The sequence below is a fragment of the Saccostrea cucullata genome, unplaced genomic scaffold, assembly GCF_032062105.1.
Source record: "Saccostrea cucullata isolate Sc308-1 unplaced genomic scaffold, CSIRO_AGI_Scuc_v1 ctg1773, whole genome shotgun sequence".
In the NCBI taxonomy this organism is placed as follows: Eukaryota; Metazoa; Mollusca; class Bivalvia; order Ostreida; family Ostreidae; genus Saccostrea; species Saccostrea cuccullata.
The window spans coordinates 13090-30659 of record NW_026918803.1 but is presented as its reverse complement, the minus strand read 5'-3'; the positions used below and the strand labels follow the sequence as shown (position 1 = coordinate 30659).

Sequence of the window (17570 nt, the reverse complement as noted above, 5' to 3'; positions counted from 1 at the left end):
AGAGTGTACGAGTTACTATTTCAACGCATGGGTTATATCAAACTACAAAATACATAAATATCTTTTTTTTTTCAGAAATTGTACGTCTGTTAATTGAAATTTACAAGATTGTAAAGAAAGAGATTAAGTAATTTTTCTAGAGACTTAAAAATCGATTCTTATGAACAAAATAATATCTACCATAAAATACTAAATCGTGTCTTGAAAGAGCCCCTGTAATCTTCTTATGGTGATCATGTGATTGTTCAAAATGGCTAAAACCATGTTACAAACAAAGTTTCTGATTTTGTTTGTTTTCTATGTCTCTGTGTCTGCTAGGAGTTCTGGCAAACCCAATATTGTGTTTCTACTGACAGACGACCAAGATGTTAAACTTGGAGGACAGGTAAAATTACATGTACATTCTTTTTTCATTCCTTCTGCAGTCAAAATTAAAAGATCCAAGAACCGGGTTATCATGGTTATGCTGACACCTCTCTGGCCAAAAACAGAGAATTAAAAAATCATGTTCGCTGTTTTTTAAATTATAAAATATTAATAAAAAATAATATATCAGGGTATATGCATTCAGGCGCGGATCTAGGAATTGAAGTTAGAGGGGGCACCAGAAGTAGGCAAGGGGTCTGGGGGCCGCCTTGAGGCCCCCAGTGGGTCCAGGGCAAAGCCCTGGTGGGGGCCCAGGGGGCGAAGCTCCTGGATTCTAGAGGTTTTGTAGGGTAAAAATGGGGTCTACCAAGTATACATATTTAAATTTTCTACACGAAACTGTGATTTACGTTAATTTTGACAAATTTAGGGGGAGGCGCGTGTCGGGTGCGCCCCCCTTAAATCTGCCACTGGCATTACCAAACTAAAAGATGTCTAGATCATTTCAATAATCAATATTAAACACGAAGTCCTGTCTTTCTGGGGAGTGTGTTGGGTGGGATGGGGTATATTCAGTTTGCTCTGCAACTTTGTTCCTCCCAAAGTTTAATTATGTGACTCTCGGCTAAAAATATACAATAAGTATATATTTTGTTTAAATACACATACCTTCATGCTATGTATTAAATTTATTTTTATGTGCTTTTTATCTATGTTTTTTATTTTGTAACGATTTTCTTACGCTTTGCAGTTTTGACCTGTCTATTTCGTGCACATGCAGATATAAGATAACTCATCTCTACAAAGATATTAAAATTCACAAGAAATAAAGATAATGAATTATATGATATTATTATTTTGTGATAATATAACTTTATATGGGACAGGTCAGGTTGAGAGTCTGATATATACAGATACAAGTATACAGCACAGAAAGAACACCTTTTATTTCTTTGAAGGGAACGACCATATGATTCTGAGGCGAGGGTGGGTGGTGGTGTTGATCAAACACATAGCATGAGGGAGTTTTGGGTTTTGCAGATAAATAATCTACATGTCCTGGGCTGGATGGCAATTAAGAAAAAAAAAATACTGTCCTTGACTGGTGCTACAACAATTAACTAAGTTTAATTTTGGAATTTGCCCCTCCTCCATAATTTTTTTTTTTTGGCTTGCCAAATGTTTTTCTAGTAAAGAAGAAAATGATTATACAGTTTATACTGTTCTTGATATTGTAAATAAATATCTGTCTTTGACTGGCATGAAAAAAAAAATATCTCACTTGAAAAAAAGATGTCAGCTCCTTCTGCTTCCTAGAATTAAATGCTAACTCAGCAGATTGAAAATATAAATGTTCATTTAATTTCCTATCTCGAGAAAACTTTAGTATTAAAGCAATATGAGCTTAATTTTGGAAAAATTAATTTGGCTGTTAAAATATGCTATTATGATAAATCTGTATGTAATTTACACCAATATGTAAAATTAAACAGATATAATATTATTTTTGTTTTCAATGTTCAGGACGACAATTAATTTTGCTTCAATCACAGCATATAAACAGTTCTTCTGTCTGAAATATAAAGAATAGAAGTTTATAATTGTTCTTTTTTTCTGTCATTTCATAAAATAGTCAATTACATTATTGCAACAAAAATTTTCGACATCAAACTTGCAGCTCATATTGCTTTAATAAACTTCACATGATTGTACAATTTATAAATGTTTTTAACTATTTTTTTTTTAAATATATGAATAAAATTCACAGTACAGCTTCTATTACATAGAATAAATAGACGATAATCTTTTTTTCAGTTTAAAAATATATTCACCTAAAAGTACAAAGAAGTACCGATGTTTTATTTAATTAAAAATAAAATAATAATATTTAAAAAAAAAATGTAAAAGGCCAACACTATATGGAAAGGAATGAAAATCATGTCATCAGAAAAGACTTATTTTAAAACTTGTAAACCAACCCAACAAATTTCAGACTCTTGAAAACTCGAACCCTCGATTTCTTGAAGTTTTCCATGGTCCCGCAACTTCGAGGTACAGAGAGTTATCTGTATGTTACATGTGTTGTAGATTCCAATGGCTAAGACAAAGAACCTTGTTGGAGACAAAGGAATTATATTTGAGAACATGGTAGGAATTCTTATCATCAAAAAGGTTTTATTCAAATTACTGGAATAAAATGATTCACGAAACTTGAAAAGCATAAACTTCCTTTAATAATGAATAATACATTGTAATGCAAATGAAGTTTTACTTTCCAACCCACAGTATGTGAGTGCACCCCTTTGCTGCCCAAGTCGATCTAGCATCTTGACAGGAAAATATGTACACAGTAATGGCGCTGTAAACAATTCTCTGGCGGGGAACTGCAGCAGTCCTCACTGGCAGCGAACACAGGAAGTTAAAGCCTTCCCGACCTACCTTAAACAGCAGGGCTACACCACCTTCTTTGCGGGAAAGTACCTTAATCAGGTGACGATCGAGGAACGGAAAGATACAGTCCACTTTAGTATTTCTCATGTTCGCCTTATATTGTTTAACGTACTTCAGTATATACATGTACGTTGATATCTTAGTCAAATCTAAGTGATTTTTTTTTTCAAAAAGATGCTAAAGAAGTTTTTTGACGAAGGCTTAAAACGAAATTTTAAAGTATGAAAACGTGATTTATCAAAGATTTATTTTCAGTATGGGACACCAAATGCAGGAGGGGTTCAGCATGTCCCTCCCGGCTGGGACTGGTGGATGGGTCTCGTTAGTATACAGAATCGGATACAAATTTAACTCAATTTGAACAAAAATCTTTAAGATAACATATTAAAGTATGTAAATTTTAAATTGTATTTAAAAATGTATTTTTTCTAGGTTGGTAACTCTAAATATTACAATTACCACTTGTCTGTTAATGGAACACTAGAAGTTCATAAGAGTGACCCACAAAAAGACTACCTTACTGACGTCATTGTAAGTTTATTTTACACTGGAAGTCCATAAATGTGACCCAGAAAGAGACCATATAGGGTTCATTATATACGTCTCCAAAGTAAGTCTTTTCCCAAGCACGAACATTCCAAAATTGAAAATCCATGAAATATTTTTTTTAATTCATTATATTATATAGTTTACATTTACCAAGGAAGGTTGTTCTTTTACTTTATGGCTATGATAAATTCGCAGTTTCTCATTTGGGGCATGCTTTATTTTATATGTAGAATAATGATTTTGTCTGTGTGTCTTTTGTGTGAATTTCATGCAGAGGAAAGTTCAGTTTAGTTTATAACTAATTTTTCTATCCTCTTCCTGTTTCAGAACAGACACGCCGCGTCATTCCTGGACGTACAGAGCTCTGACTCCCCTCCCTTCTTCATGATGTTGTCAACCCCCGCCTGTCACGGACCATTTACACCCGCTCCTAAATACCAAAATAACTTTGCCAACCAATCAGCTCCACGGGATGGCAGCTATAATAAACACGGATATGTAATACGAAATTCCAAATAACTAGTTCAAAATTTTTTCACACAGTATGCACATTAATAGACAGAAAATATGCACTCTTATAATAGTGACATTTACTGACTTTAGAATTTTTCATGTGGTTGTATATAAGTGCTCAATAATTATGTCAAACTAATTACCCCCCCCCCCCTCCCCTGATAAATTTGCATGAAAATTTCGGTCTTCATGTATAACTTCTGCAGTTCAGTTGTACATGTAACACCAACGTTTCATCTCAGTTGAGCTCAACTATTGAAATAAAGGATTAAATTTGATATATTTTAATAGCAATTCTGTATTTCGTCAAAAAAGACGAAATAAGGTATTGCATTCCTGTTGTTGGATACATGAATAGATCGAATGCATTAACTGCATGTATTTTCTACCCTCTGCGAATAAACAACAATAATTAAAGACTTTCCTGGGGTTAAATGCCAAGTACCTTATAATGAAAATTAATGATATATTTTTTGAAAAAATAAAACGTTTTCTTCACTACAAAGAGGGCCCTTGGTCATAAATAACTTTCTTTATTTCATATTCAGGACAAACATTGGCTGATCCGACAAGCTATAACACCTCTACCGAATGACACTGTAAAGACGGAGGATAATGTATTCAGGAACAGGTAATTCAAGGGGTGGATCAAGGAATTTTCCTTAAATTAAACTCAGAAATGTTCTGACAAGAAAATTTGGAAAACAGTCTACACATGCTAAATCTACTGAGGTGAGAAGTGGGAAGAAAGTGGGCACTTCTCATGATCAAACGCTTTACATATATCAGAGGGTGCACCCCCACCCCACCCCCAGGTTGGGTTGGCTGTTAAGTGTAATACATACGAGATAATTTTCATATTGGTATAATCGCATGTTCAATACTTTTAGAGTCTTTTGTGTATCCGTAGATGGCGTACATTGCTCTCGGTTGACGATATGATGGAAAATGTTATCAATATTCTACAACAAAAAAATTTTCTGGACAATACATATATTATTTTCTCATCAGACAATGGATTTCATTTAGGTGAGAATTTATTTTGCTGTATTCGATTTTCCAATTTACCAGAATTATAAAAGTCATTTTAAAGAGAAACCTTTATTTACACTATAGGCCAGTTTTCAATGCCTTCCGACAAACGTCAGCTGTACGAATTTGACGTCCGTGTGCCGCTGATGATTCGGGGACCAGGTGTGTCCCCGGGGCAAATGATAAAAGTAAGGAGGTGATTTGGAGCCAACCAGCGATGATTTCCGTACTAAATTAACTTGACAGGATCATAGTTTGCTTTTAAAAGTCTTTTATTAAATCAAATTTTAAAATGAAGTCAAATTTTATATTTGGCATGACATTTTTTGACAATTTTTTAAAGGTATGCTGTAGGTATATGACTTCATTCTTTTTTATTCCAAGGAACAAGTGATGAATATTGACCTAGCACCGACATTCCTAGATATAGCTGGTGTGCCCTCTACGCCAAAACAAATGGACGGGCTGTCTCTTACACCCTTCTTTTCCAGTAGTTCCAATAAAACCTGGGCTCGGTCAACAATACTGATAGAACACCAGGGAGAATATCATGAAAATACAGCCGGTTGTCCACAGTTTAAACATCAAAATATGTCGGTACGCAGAAAATCAGCCGGTGTTTCAACTCCATGTTTGAAATTAGATTGTTAAAAGATGGAACTTTGTACATTTATAAATTTACATTTTATTATTTATATTTTCAGAATTGTAATAATCATTGTGTTTGTGAGGATTCCTGGAATAATACCTATTCCTGTGTAATAAAACGAGAACCGTCTACGTCGCCCAGTCAACCAGGCCGTCGTGTCAAATACTGCCTACTTAAAGATGAGGAGGTAATGTATTTAAGCAACATTAAGATTTCACTCACAAAAAAATCCCCCCCCCCCGTAATTTTGCCGATACATAGAATTCAAAACTTAGCTACTTTATGCTTGTCCCCCTCTTCAATAATAGCATCCAATGACCCACCTTTTTGTGTGTTTTTTTTTTTGTTCCCCCAACTGCAATTGCTTCGATCCTATGTGTACGTTGAATAAATTTTCAAAGAAAAAGTGCATTTCAATATATGTGAAATCAGCAGAACTTTACTGTAAAAGCAGGTCTTTCATAAAGTACTGTTGAAGTCTAGGTTTTTGAATACTAATAATTCTGCTTCGCACATTATTAATTTATCTACTATTGAAGATCAGGTGTTGAATGCTTACAAGTCATATTTTTCCCTTTCATTTTTTTTATTGATAGAATTTCCAAGAAATGTACAACTTAGACACTGATGAAGATGAATTTAAGAATCTGGCTATCAATTTACCTGACGATGAAAGGAAAATATATTTAAATATAATTGAACAAATGGAGCAATGTAGTGGATCGTCCTGCCATTTATAACACGAGAGAGAGAGAGAGAGAGAGAGAGAGAGAGATTTTGTGTGTTCATCAATGGTGCTATAATAGGACGATTGATTCATTAAAGACTGTATGCTACCTGATTTCTTTTATATACAATTTTATATACAATTCATCGTTTCCTATTTTTCTGATAAAAAATAAGTATTTATCATATTGTGGACATTTTTTTTGTTCTTTATGCACACATTTAGAAGTGAATAACGGACAGCTCTGTGAAGTCAAAGACTAATATATAAAGCTATAACGTTACAGTTCTGCAGCTACGGTACCGCTCTATACGGCTAATCATTTATGTCTGGACTAATCAGTATACCCCCAACTTGAAAAGCGGGAGGGTATATAGTAATCAGTGTGTCCGTCCGTCTGTTACGCTTCAGTAGTTTGGGTACCCATATCTTATCTGATACTCCTCTCATACTGCTGAATGAAATTTGATGAAACTTTCACAGAATCTTTATTACATATTGCCATTGTGCACCTCCTATTTTACTTTTTGATCTGACACATATTTTGAGTTTTTCCACAACAAATCATGCACACTCCCATTATATTCATATGGGAGGCGGGGGGTATCATTTAGTGAGCTCATTGCTCACAGTACCTCTAGTTATATATGTACTTGCATGATGCCCACTGGAAATCTTGCAAGGTTAAAAATAACTGAATATCTTGCCCTATCCAATGAAAGTTAATTACCCTTAAACTACCACATGCAGCCACGTAGCGTCGTTTCTGAAAGGGGGGGGGGCAGCCAGAGAAATTTTTTTTTACTTACCTGAAAAAAGTTGACAAGCAAAGAAAAAAGGGGAAAAAGTTAAAAAAAAAAAGTTCCCCAAAGTCGAAAATCCTATTTCATGGGGCTGGGGGTGGGGAGTTAGAACACAACTTTTTCTATACCTACTTCTTTCAGTCCGAGATTGACAATGGAGCTGCAAATTTTCTTATCAATTTTCCAAAACTGTTAATACGAAGATCTGATATAAATTCAGTGCATTATGAATATGAAGAAGGTTGTCGAAAGATTACCGGCCCAATGATTCTGTATTCATCTTTCTGCAATGTTTGCAGTTTGTGTTCTAGATAGGTCATTTGCAAATCAAGAATATACATGTACCTGCATCGTTGGTACTTTCAATTTAACATCTGTGATTTATGGGTAACTGATTTGGATTAAATGATCAAAGTATGCGGATTTCATTTCAATTTGAGTTCCTTTTCTTGGTTTGCTCTGTTCTGCAGTTGTGGCTTTGTTCTTATGTTCTCTTTCGCTTCGCTCAGACGAACATAAATTATTTCATATTCTCTTTACATATACAAAAACAACTCAAACACAAATATAGAGAAGGCTACAATGTTAGCCAGATTTAATAAAACTGATTGGTACAAATATTAACGCGTCCATAGGTGCGTCCACACATAGAAACGCTTGCTTGCCGCATTTATTACACGTATAAATTTACAAACACAGTCGTCGATGGTACCAACTCTTTACCTTCCTTCTACAATGTATCAAAAATAAAAATAATTGATCAAATATCACAGAACATATATATATGTGCTTGTTTTGACCTCCATAAATGAATGTATGAACCCAATATTATGCTTCCCTCGCCGCCCAGGAAAAACCATAGAAAAAAAACAACATTGATGTTGAAAAAACTATGGAAACCTGTAAGTCCGCAGCAAATGCGAGGTAAACGAAATGAATGGCGGACTCATTCTCACAAACTTAACGCAAAATGTCATTACTTATAATGTACAATAAATTGACTTGTTTAAGTAAAGCTGTGCAAAATAAATGTGTACTAGCAATATCTGTTTACACTACATCAAAATACCTTTCCGCTAATGTAGCTATGTAGCTCTGAACCACTACAAAACAGTTTTTTATTTATGAATATAAAGAAAAAATCTCGAAAGCGATTTTAGCAGTTGTATTCCACATAGGTAAGCCCAGTATTGGTTCAACCAAAGTGCTATGCAACTCCAGACTAGGAATCGGATCTACTTCAAAGAAACTAAGCATCAATCTACAAAAGAATTCTGTTTCATTAGATAAAAGGAAAAGAAAATTGGAAAACTGATAAGTCGTGGCTAACTTTTGTCGAATGACAAAAGAACATAAAACACGAGTTTAAATACCCTTATACAATTTTGCCGCAAAATAGACCCCAAAAGAGATCTAAATTAGTAAAGCACATAAGTGAGATAAATACATATTACCAACACAATACGTACTAACTGGATAACCAAATCAACATATACGACTCCCCCGCACACCAAAGCCACCAGGTTCGACCCCCAGGAACACCACCTTTACCCCAAAGAATTATTAATGTAACCGAAAAGAAATTTATAAAACTCATTTACAGGATCCCAATTCATCGTTTGATCAAATTCAAGACAATATACATCGTTGACTTAATCAATGTTTAGTCAATACCTGATCGGAGATGTTTGCAAGAGAATTCCCATTTAGGAACACATTGCAATACATTGTAATACAATGCAAGACAGAAGTCTGCATTGCAGTTCAGATCTGTTTATCAAAGAAGCACAAGTTCCCTACTTGTTCCTTACTTGTACAAGGGAGGGATTTATTTGCCCACCACCACCCTTCAAAGATGACTCTTTTATACAATTTTGGACTGGACCTGAACATGAGTTTTGAAATTTGCATAAATGAAGTCAATTCTTACTCAAGTTAGACAACTCTACTTATGTTCACATACAGAATCGCTGCCAATCGCGATTACATTTAAAGTCAAATTAAACACAATCTCTTTTCTGAAAAAAAAGACTGCTCTCTTTTTTCATTCAACTTATGAGAAAAATTCAAATGCAGTTTTGCAACAAGAACTAGAAATCTGAGATGAAGTATTACATAGGATATCAGATTCTTTAACGTCCTCGAACAGGTAAACACTGAATAGCGGATGGCTTTAGAGAGTGAGTTTCTCTCATCCCATTACAGCGTACAAGATCGCTCCAATGGTTCAAATAAAGAAAACATGAAGGAATGCGATCAAATAAATTTGCTTCTTTTAGAAACTTTATTTAGATATTTGTAGACTATGGGATAAAAATATTCAATCATTTCAGACTAATAAATTCACAAATATTGTAGTAAAAGAACAAAGTTTAACTGAAATTGAACAATTCTCTCTCTCTCTCTCTCTCTCTCTCTCTCTCTCTCTCTCTCTCTCTGTGTGTGTGTAATATTTTCATCAATTAATCAAATACATCTATTCACAATATAATATCGAAAAGAGGGTTTCTGTTGATTATGTTCAGTGTATTTAAATAAGCTTTGTTCATGCACGATGGTGTTCTTTTTAAAAGGTAATCATAGATGACAACTTCCTTATCAATTTGCTCAACTGTTAATATTTAGATCTGATATTGCAGATTGTCGAAATATTACCGGCCCACTGATTCTGTATTCATCTTTCTGCAATGTTTTGCAGTTTGTGTTCTAGATAGGTCATTTGCAAATCAAGAATATACATGTACCTGCATCGCTGGTACTTTCAGTTTAACATCTGTGATTTATGGGTAACTGATTTGGATTAAATGATCAAACTATGCGGATTTCATTTCAATTTGAGTTCCTTTTCTTGGTTTGCTCTGTTCTGCAGTTGTCGGTTTGTTGAAAACTCATTTACAGGATCCCAATTCATCGTTTGATCAAATTCAAGACAATGTACATCGTTGACTTGATCAATGTTTAGTCAATACCTGATCGGAGATGTTTGCAAGAGAATTCCCATTTAGGAACACATTGCAATACATTGTAATACAATGCAAGACAGAAGTCTGCATTGCAGTTCAGATCTGTTTATCAAAGAAGCACAAGTTCCCTACTTGTTCCCTACTTGTACAAGGGAGGGATTTATTTGCCCACCACCACCCTTCAAAGATGACTCTTTTATACAATTTTGGACTGGACCTGAACATGAGTTTTGAAATTTGCATAAATGAAGTCAATTCTTACTCAAGTTAGACAACTCTACTTATGTTCACATACAGAATCGCTGCCAATCGCGATTACATTTAAAGTCAAATTAAACACAATCTCTTTTCTGAAAAAAAAGACTGCTCTCTTTTTTCATTCAACTTATGAGAAAAATTCAAATGCAGTTTTGCAACAAGAACTAGAAATCTGAGATGAAGTATTACATAGGATATCAGATTCTTTAACGTCCTCGAACAGGTAAACACTGAATAGCGGATGGCTTTAGAGAGTGAGTTTCTCTCCCATCCCATTACAGCGTACAAGATCGCTCCAATGGTTTAAATAAAGAAAACATGTAGGAATGCGATCAAATAAATTTGCTTCTTTTAGAAACTTTATTTAGATATTTGTAGACTATGGGATAAAAATATTCAATCATTTCAGACTAATAAATTCACAAATATTGTAGTAAAAGAACAAAGTTTAACTGAAATTGAACAATTCTCTCTCTCTCTCTCTCTCTCTCTCTCTCTCTCTCTCTCTCTCTCTCTCTCTCTCTCTCTCTCTCTCTCTCTCTCTACTTCTCTGTGTGTGTGTGTAATATTTTCATCAATTAAGCAAATACATCCATTCACAATATAATATCGAAAAGAGGGTTTCTGTTGATTATGTTCAGTGTATTTAAATAAGCTTTGTTCATGCACAATGGTGTTCTTTTTAAAAGGTAATCATAGATGACAACTTCCTTATCAATTTGCTCAACTGTTAATATTTAGATCTGATATTGCAGATTGTCGAAATATTACCGGCCCAATGATTCTGTATTCATCTTTCTGCAATGTTTTGCAGTTTGTGTTCTAGATAGATCATTTGCAAATCAAGAATATACATGTACCTGCATCGCTGGTACTTTCAATTTAACATCTGTGATTTATGGGTAACTGATTTGGATTAAATGATCAAACTATGCGGATTTCTTTTCAATTTGAGTTCCTTTTCTTGGTTTGCTCTGTTCTGTAGTTGTCGGTTTGTTGAAAACTCATTTACAGGATCCCAATTCATCGTTTGATCAAATTCAAGACAATGTACATCGTTGACTTGATCAATGTTTAGTCAATACCTGATGGGAGATGTTTGCAAGAGAATTCCCATTTAGGAACACATTGCAATACATTGTAATACAATGCAAGACAGAAGTCTGCATTGCAGTTCAGATCTGTTTATCAAAGAAGCACAAGTTCCCTACTTGTTCCCTACTTGTACAAGGGAGGGATTTATTTGCCCACCACCACCCTTCAAAGATGACTCTTTTATACAATTTTGGACTGGACCTGAACATAAGTTTTGAAATTTGCATAAATGAAGTCAATTCTTACTCAAGTTAGACAACTCTACTTATGTTCACATACAGAATCGCTGCCAATCGCGATTACATTTAAAGTCAAATTAAACACAATCTCTTTTCTGAAAAAAAAGACTGCTCTCTTTTTTCATTCAACTTATGAGAAAAATTCAAATGCAGTTTTGCAACAAGAACTAGAAATCTGAGATGAAGTATTACATAGGATATCAGATTCTTTAACGTCCTCGAACAGGTAAACACTGAATAGCGGATGGCTTTAGAGAGTGAGTTTCTCTCATCCCATTACAGCGTACAAGATCGCTCCAATGGTTTAAATAAAGAAAACATGTAGGAATGCGATCAAATAAATTTGCTTCTTTTAGAAACTTTATTTAGATATTTGTAGACTATGGGATAAAAATATTCAATCATTTCAGACTAATAAATTCACAAATATTGTAGTAAAAGAACAAAGTTTAACTGAAATTGAACAATTCTCTCTCTCTCTCTCTCTCTCTCTCTCTCTCTCTCTCTCTCTCTGAGTGTGTGTGTGTAATATTTTCATCAATTAAGCAAATACATCTATTCACAATATAATATCGAAAAGAGGGTTTCTGTTGATTATGTTCAGTGTATTTAAATAAGCTTTGTTCATGCACAATGGTGTTCTTTTTAAAAGGTAATCATAGATGACAACTTCCTTATCAATTTGCTCAACTGTTAATATTTAGATCTGATATTGCAGATTGTCGAAATATTACCGGCCCAATGATTCTGTATTCATCTTTCTGCAATGTTTTGCAGTTTGTGTTCTAGATAGATCATTTGCAAATCAAGAATATACATGTACCTGCATCGCTGGTACTTTCAATTTAACATCTGTGATTTATGGGTAACTGATTTGGATTAAATGATCAAACTATGCGGATTTCTTTTCAATTTGAGTTCCTTTTCTTGGTTTGCTCTGTTCTGTAGTTGTCGGTTTGTTGAAAACTCATTTACAGGATCCCAATTCATCGTTTGATCAAATTCAAGACAATGTACATCGTTGACTTGATCAATGTTTAGTCAATACCTGATGGGAGATGTTTGCAAGAGAATTCCCATTTAGGAACACATTGCAATACATTGTAATACAATGCAAGACAGAAGTCTGCATTGCAGTTCAGATCTGTTTATCAAAGAAGCACAAGTTCCCTACTTGTTCCCTACTTGTACAAGGGAGGGATTTATTTGCCCACCACCACCCTTCAAAGATGACTCTTTTATACAATTTTGGACTGGACCTGAACATAAGTTTTGAAATTTGCATAAATGAAGTCAATTCTTACTCAAGTTAGACAACTCTACTTATGTTCACATACAGAATCGCTGCCAATCGCGATTACATTTAAAGTCAAATTAAACACAATCTCTTTTCTGAAAAAAAAGACTGCTCTCTTTTTTCATTCAACTTATGAGAAAAATTCAAATGCAGTTTTGCAACAAGAACTAGAAATCTGAGATGAAGTATTACATAGGATATCAGATTCTTTAACGTCCTCGAACAGGTAAACACTGAATAGCGGATGGCTTTAGAGAGTGAGTTTCTCTCATCCCATTATTACGGTACCGCTAGACATTGAATCATTATTGTCTGGGTTTATTATTTAAATTGCACGGATGTCCACTGGAAATATTGCCAGATTAAAAAAGATGATCGAATAATTTACCTTATCCAATGTAGATTATGCCCAAACTACCAGATGCCATTTTGTAATAACAGTCAACGTTCAGAGAATTATAATTACAGCGTACAAGATCGCTCCAATGGTTCAAATAAAGAAAACATGAAGAAATGCGATCAAATAAATTTGCTTCTTTTAGAAACTTTATTTAGATATTTGTAGACTACGGGATAAAAATATTCAATCATTTCACACTAATAACTTCACAAATATTGTAGTAAAAGAACAAAGTTTAACTGAAATTGACCAATTCTCTCTCTCTCTCTCTTTCTCTCTCTCTCTCTCTCTCTCTCTCTCTCTCTCTTTCTCTGAGTGTGTGTGTAATATTTTCATCAATTAATCAAATACATCTATTCACAATATAATATCGAAAAGAGGGTTTCTGTTGATTATGTTCAGTGTATTTAAATAAGCTTTGTTCATGAAAGATGATTTTTTTTTAAACGGTAATCATTAAGAGATTCACTAAGGAGCTGACAACTTCCTTATCAGTTTGCTCAACTGTTAATATTTAGATCTGATATAAATTCAGTGCATTATGACTATGAAGAAGATTGTCGAAATATTACCGGCCCAATGATTCTGTATTCATCTTTCTGCAATGTTTTGCAGTTTGTGTTCTAGATAGGTCATTTGCAAATCAAGAATATACATGTACCTACATCGTTGGTACTTTCAATTTAACATCTGTGATTTATGGGTAACTGATTTGGATTAAATGATCAAACTATGCGGATTTCATTTCAATTTGAGTTTCTTTTCTTGGTTTGCTCTGTTCTGCAGTTGTCGGTGTGTTGAAAACTCATTTACAGGATCCCAATTCATCGTTTGATCAAATTCAAGACAATGTACATCGTTGCCTTGATCAATGTTTAGTCAATACCTGATCGGAGATGTTTGCAACAGAATTACCATTTAGGAACACATTGCAATACATTGTAACACTGCATTGCAGTTCAGATCTGTTTATCAAAGAAGCACAAGTTCCCTACTTGTTCCCTACTTGTACAAGGGAGGGAATTATTTGCCCACCACCACCCTTCAAAGATGACTCTTTTATACAATTTTGGACTGGACCTGAACACAAGTTTTGAAATTTGCATAAAAGAAGTCAATTCTTACTCAAGTTAGACAACTCTACTTATGTTCTGTTTACTTACACATATACAGAATCGCTGCCAATCGCGATTACATTTAAATTCAAATTAAACACAGTCTCTTTTCTAAAAAAAAAAAGTAATAAATACCGCTCTTTTTTTTCATTTAATTCATGACAAAAATTCAAAGGCAGCTTGGCAACAAGAACTAGAAATCTGAGATGAAGTATATTATATAGGATATCAGATTCTTTAACGTTCTCGAACAGGTAAACACTGAATAGCGGATGGCTTTAGAGAGCGAGTTTCTCTCATCCCATTATTACGGTACCGCTAGACATTGACTCATTATTGTCTGGGTTTATTATTTAAATTGCACGGATGTCCACTGGAAATATTGCCAGATTTAAATAGATGATCGAATAATTTGCCTTATCCAATGTAAATTATGCCCAAACTACCAGATGCCATTTTGTAATAACAGTCAACGTTCAAAGAATTACAATTACAGCGTACAAGATCGCTCCAATGGTTCAAATAAAGAAAACATGAAGAAATGCGATCAAATAAATTTGCTTCTGAAGGAAACTTTATTTAGATATTTGAAGACTATGGGATAAAAATATTCAATCATTTCACACTAATAAATTCACAAATATTGTAGTAAAAGAACAAAGTTTGACTGAAATTGACCAATTCTCTCTCTGTCTCTCTCTCTCTCTCTCTTTCTGAGTGTGTGTGTAATATTTTCATCAATTAATCAAATACATCTATTCACAATATAATATCGAAAAGAGGGTTTCTGTTGATTATGTTCAGTGTATTTAAATAAGCTTTGTTCATGAAAGATGATGTTCTTTTTGGTAATCATTAACGAGATTGATTAAGGAACGGACAACTTCCTTATCAATTTGCTCAACTGTTAATACTTAGATTGATATAAATTCAGTGCATAATGAATATGAAGAAAGTTGTCGAAATATTACCGGCCCACTGATTCTGTATTCATCTTTCTGCAATGTTTTTGCAGTTTGTGTTCTAGATAGGTCATTTGCAAATCAAGAATATACATGTACCTACATCGTTGGTACTTTCAATTTAACATCTGTGATTTATGGGTAACTGATTTGGATTAAATGATCAAACTATGCGGATTTCATTTCAATTTGAGTTCCTTTTCTTGGTTTGCTCTGTTCTGCAGTTGTCGGTTTGTTGAAAACTCATTTACAGGATCCCAATTCATCGTTTGATCAAATTGAAAACAATATACATCGTTGACTTGATCAATGTTTAGTCAATACCTGATCGGAGATGTTTGCAAGAGAATTCCCATTTAGGAACACATTGCAATACATTGTAATACAATGCAAGACAGAAGTCTGCATTGCAGTTCAGATCTGTTTATCAAAGAAGCACAAGTTCCCTACTTGTTCCCTACTTGTACAAGGGAGGGAATTATTTGCCCACCACCACCCTTCAAAGATGACTCTTTTATACAATTTTGGACTGGACCTGAACATAAGTTTTGAAATTTGCATCAATGAAGTCAATTCTTACTCAAGTTAGACAACTCTACTTATGATCGCATACAGAATCGCTGCCAATCGCAATTACATTTAAAGTCAAATTAAACACAATCTCTTTTCTGAAAAAAAGACTGCTTTCTTTTTTCATTCAACTTATGAGAAAAATTCAAATGCAGTTTTGCAACAAGAACTAGAAATCTGAGATGAAGTATTACATAGGATATCAGATTCTTTAACGTCCTCGAACAGGTAAACACTGAATAGCGGATGGCTTTAGAGAGTGAGTTTCTCTCATCCCATTTTTACGGTACCGCTAGACACTGAATCATTATTGTCTGGGCTTATTATTTAAATTGCCTGGATGTCCACTGGAAATTTTGCCAGATTTAAAAAGATGAATAATTTGCCTTATCCAATGTAAATTATGCCCAAACTACCAGATGCCATTTTGTAATAACAGTCAACGTTCAGAGAATTATAATTACAGCGTACAAGATCGCTCCAATGGTTCAAATAAAGAAAACATGAAGGAATGCGATCAAATAAATTTGCTTCTTGTAGAAACTTTATTTATATATTTGTAGACTAGGGGATAAAAATATTCAATCATTTCACACTAATAAATTCACAAAATATTGTAGTAAGAGAACAAAGTTTAACTGAAATTGACTCAATTCTCTCTCTCTCTCTCTCTCTCTCTCTCTCTCTCTCTCTCTCTCTCTCTCTCTCTGTGTGTAGGGGGGGGGGGGGGGTGAGGGTGTGTGTGTTATATTTTTATCAATTATTCAAATACATATATTCACAATGTAATGTCGAAAAGAGGGTTTCCGTTGATCATGTTCAGTGTATTTAAATAAGCTTTGTTCATGTAAGATGATGTTCTTTTGGTTAACATTAACGTACGGAAGCGTATTAGTGCCCTGGAATTTTTTTTTAAGTTGGTAATTCCAACTTTAAAGTTGGGAATTCCAGCTTTAATCTTGGCTTTTCCAACTTTAATCTTGGTAATTCCAACTTTAATCTTGGTAATTCCAATTTTGAAGATGGAAATTCCAACTTTAATCTTTACTTTTCCAACATTAAAGTTGGTAATTCCAACTTTAATCTTGTCTTTTCCAACTTTAATGTTGGTAATTCCAACTTTAATCTTGGCTTTTCCAACTTTAAAGTTGGTAATTCCAACTTTAATCTTGGCTTTTCCAACTTTAAAGTTTGTAATTCCAACTTTGAAGTTGGTAATTCCAACTTTAAAGTTGGAAATTCCAACTTTAATCTTTGCTTTTCCAACATTAAAGTTGGTAATTCCAACTTTAATCTTGCCTTTTCCAACTTTAAAGTTGGTAATTCCAACTTTAATCTTGGCTTTTCCAACTTTAAAGTTGGCTTTCCCAACTTTAAAGTTGGTAATTCCAACTTTAATCTTGATAATTCCAACTTTAATCTTGGCTTTTCCAACTTTTTTTCGGCTTTATATATCATATTGTTTGAGATAATTCGTAGCATAAATCGTGTTGCCTTTTTATGCATGTATATAAAATGGAAAGATACAATTTTATTATGAAATGATGATTTTAGAAGGAATCATTTTATTGTGCATGGCCG

At 33.9% G+C, this 17570-nt stretch overlaps 1 protein-coding gene across 1 annotated transcript; it reads left to right on the top strand.

Moving 5' to 3' along the window:
* Positions 1 to 217: 217 nt before the first annotated feature.
* LOC134271473 (N-acetylglucosamine-6-sulfatase-like) lies at positions 218 to 6469 on the top strand. The gene is made up of 12 exons (XM_062753669.1): positions 218 to 385; positions 2455 to 2514; positions 2653 to 2856; positions 3073 to 3138; positions 3250 to 3348; positions 3694 to 3864; positions 4428 to 4510; positions 4790 to 4908; positions 4996 to 5099; positions 5296 to 5508; positions 5616 to 5747; positions 6157 to 6469. The coding sequence occupies exons 1-12, from the start codon at positions 251 to 253 to the stop codon at positions 6298 to 6300; spliced, it is 1530 nt and encodes a 509-aa protein (XP_062609653.1). The 5' UTR covers positions 218 to 250; the 3' UTR covers positions 6301 to 6469.
* The last annotated feature ends 11101 nt before the right edge of the window (positions 6470 to 17570 follow it).

Bases quoted from the DNA above. Each gene is read 5' to 3' on its own strand.
- LOC134271473 (XM_062753669.1), top strand. From the start codon at position 251: ATGGCTAAAACCATGTTACAAACAAAGTTTCTGATTTTGTTTGTTTTC. The intron at 5,509-5,615 runs GTACGCAGAAAA...TTATATTTTCAG, and splicing joins TTAAACATCAAAATATGTCG to AATTGTAATAATCATTGTGT. The intron at 5,748-6,156 runs GTAATGTATTTA...TTTTATTGATAG, and splicing joins GCCTACTTAAAGATGAGGAG to AATTTCCAAGAAATGTACAA.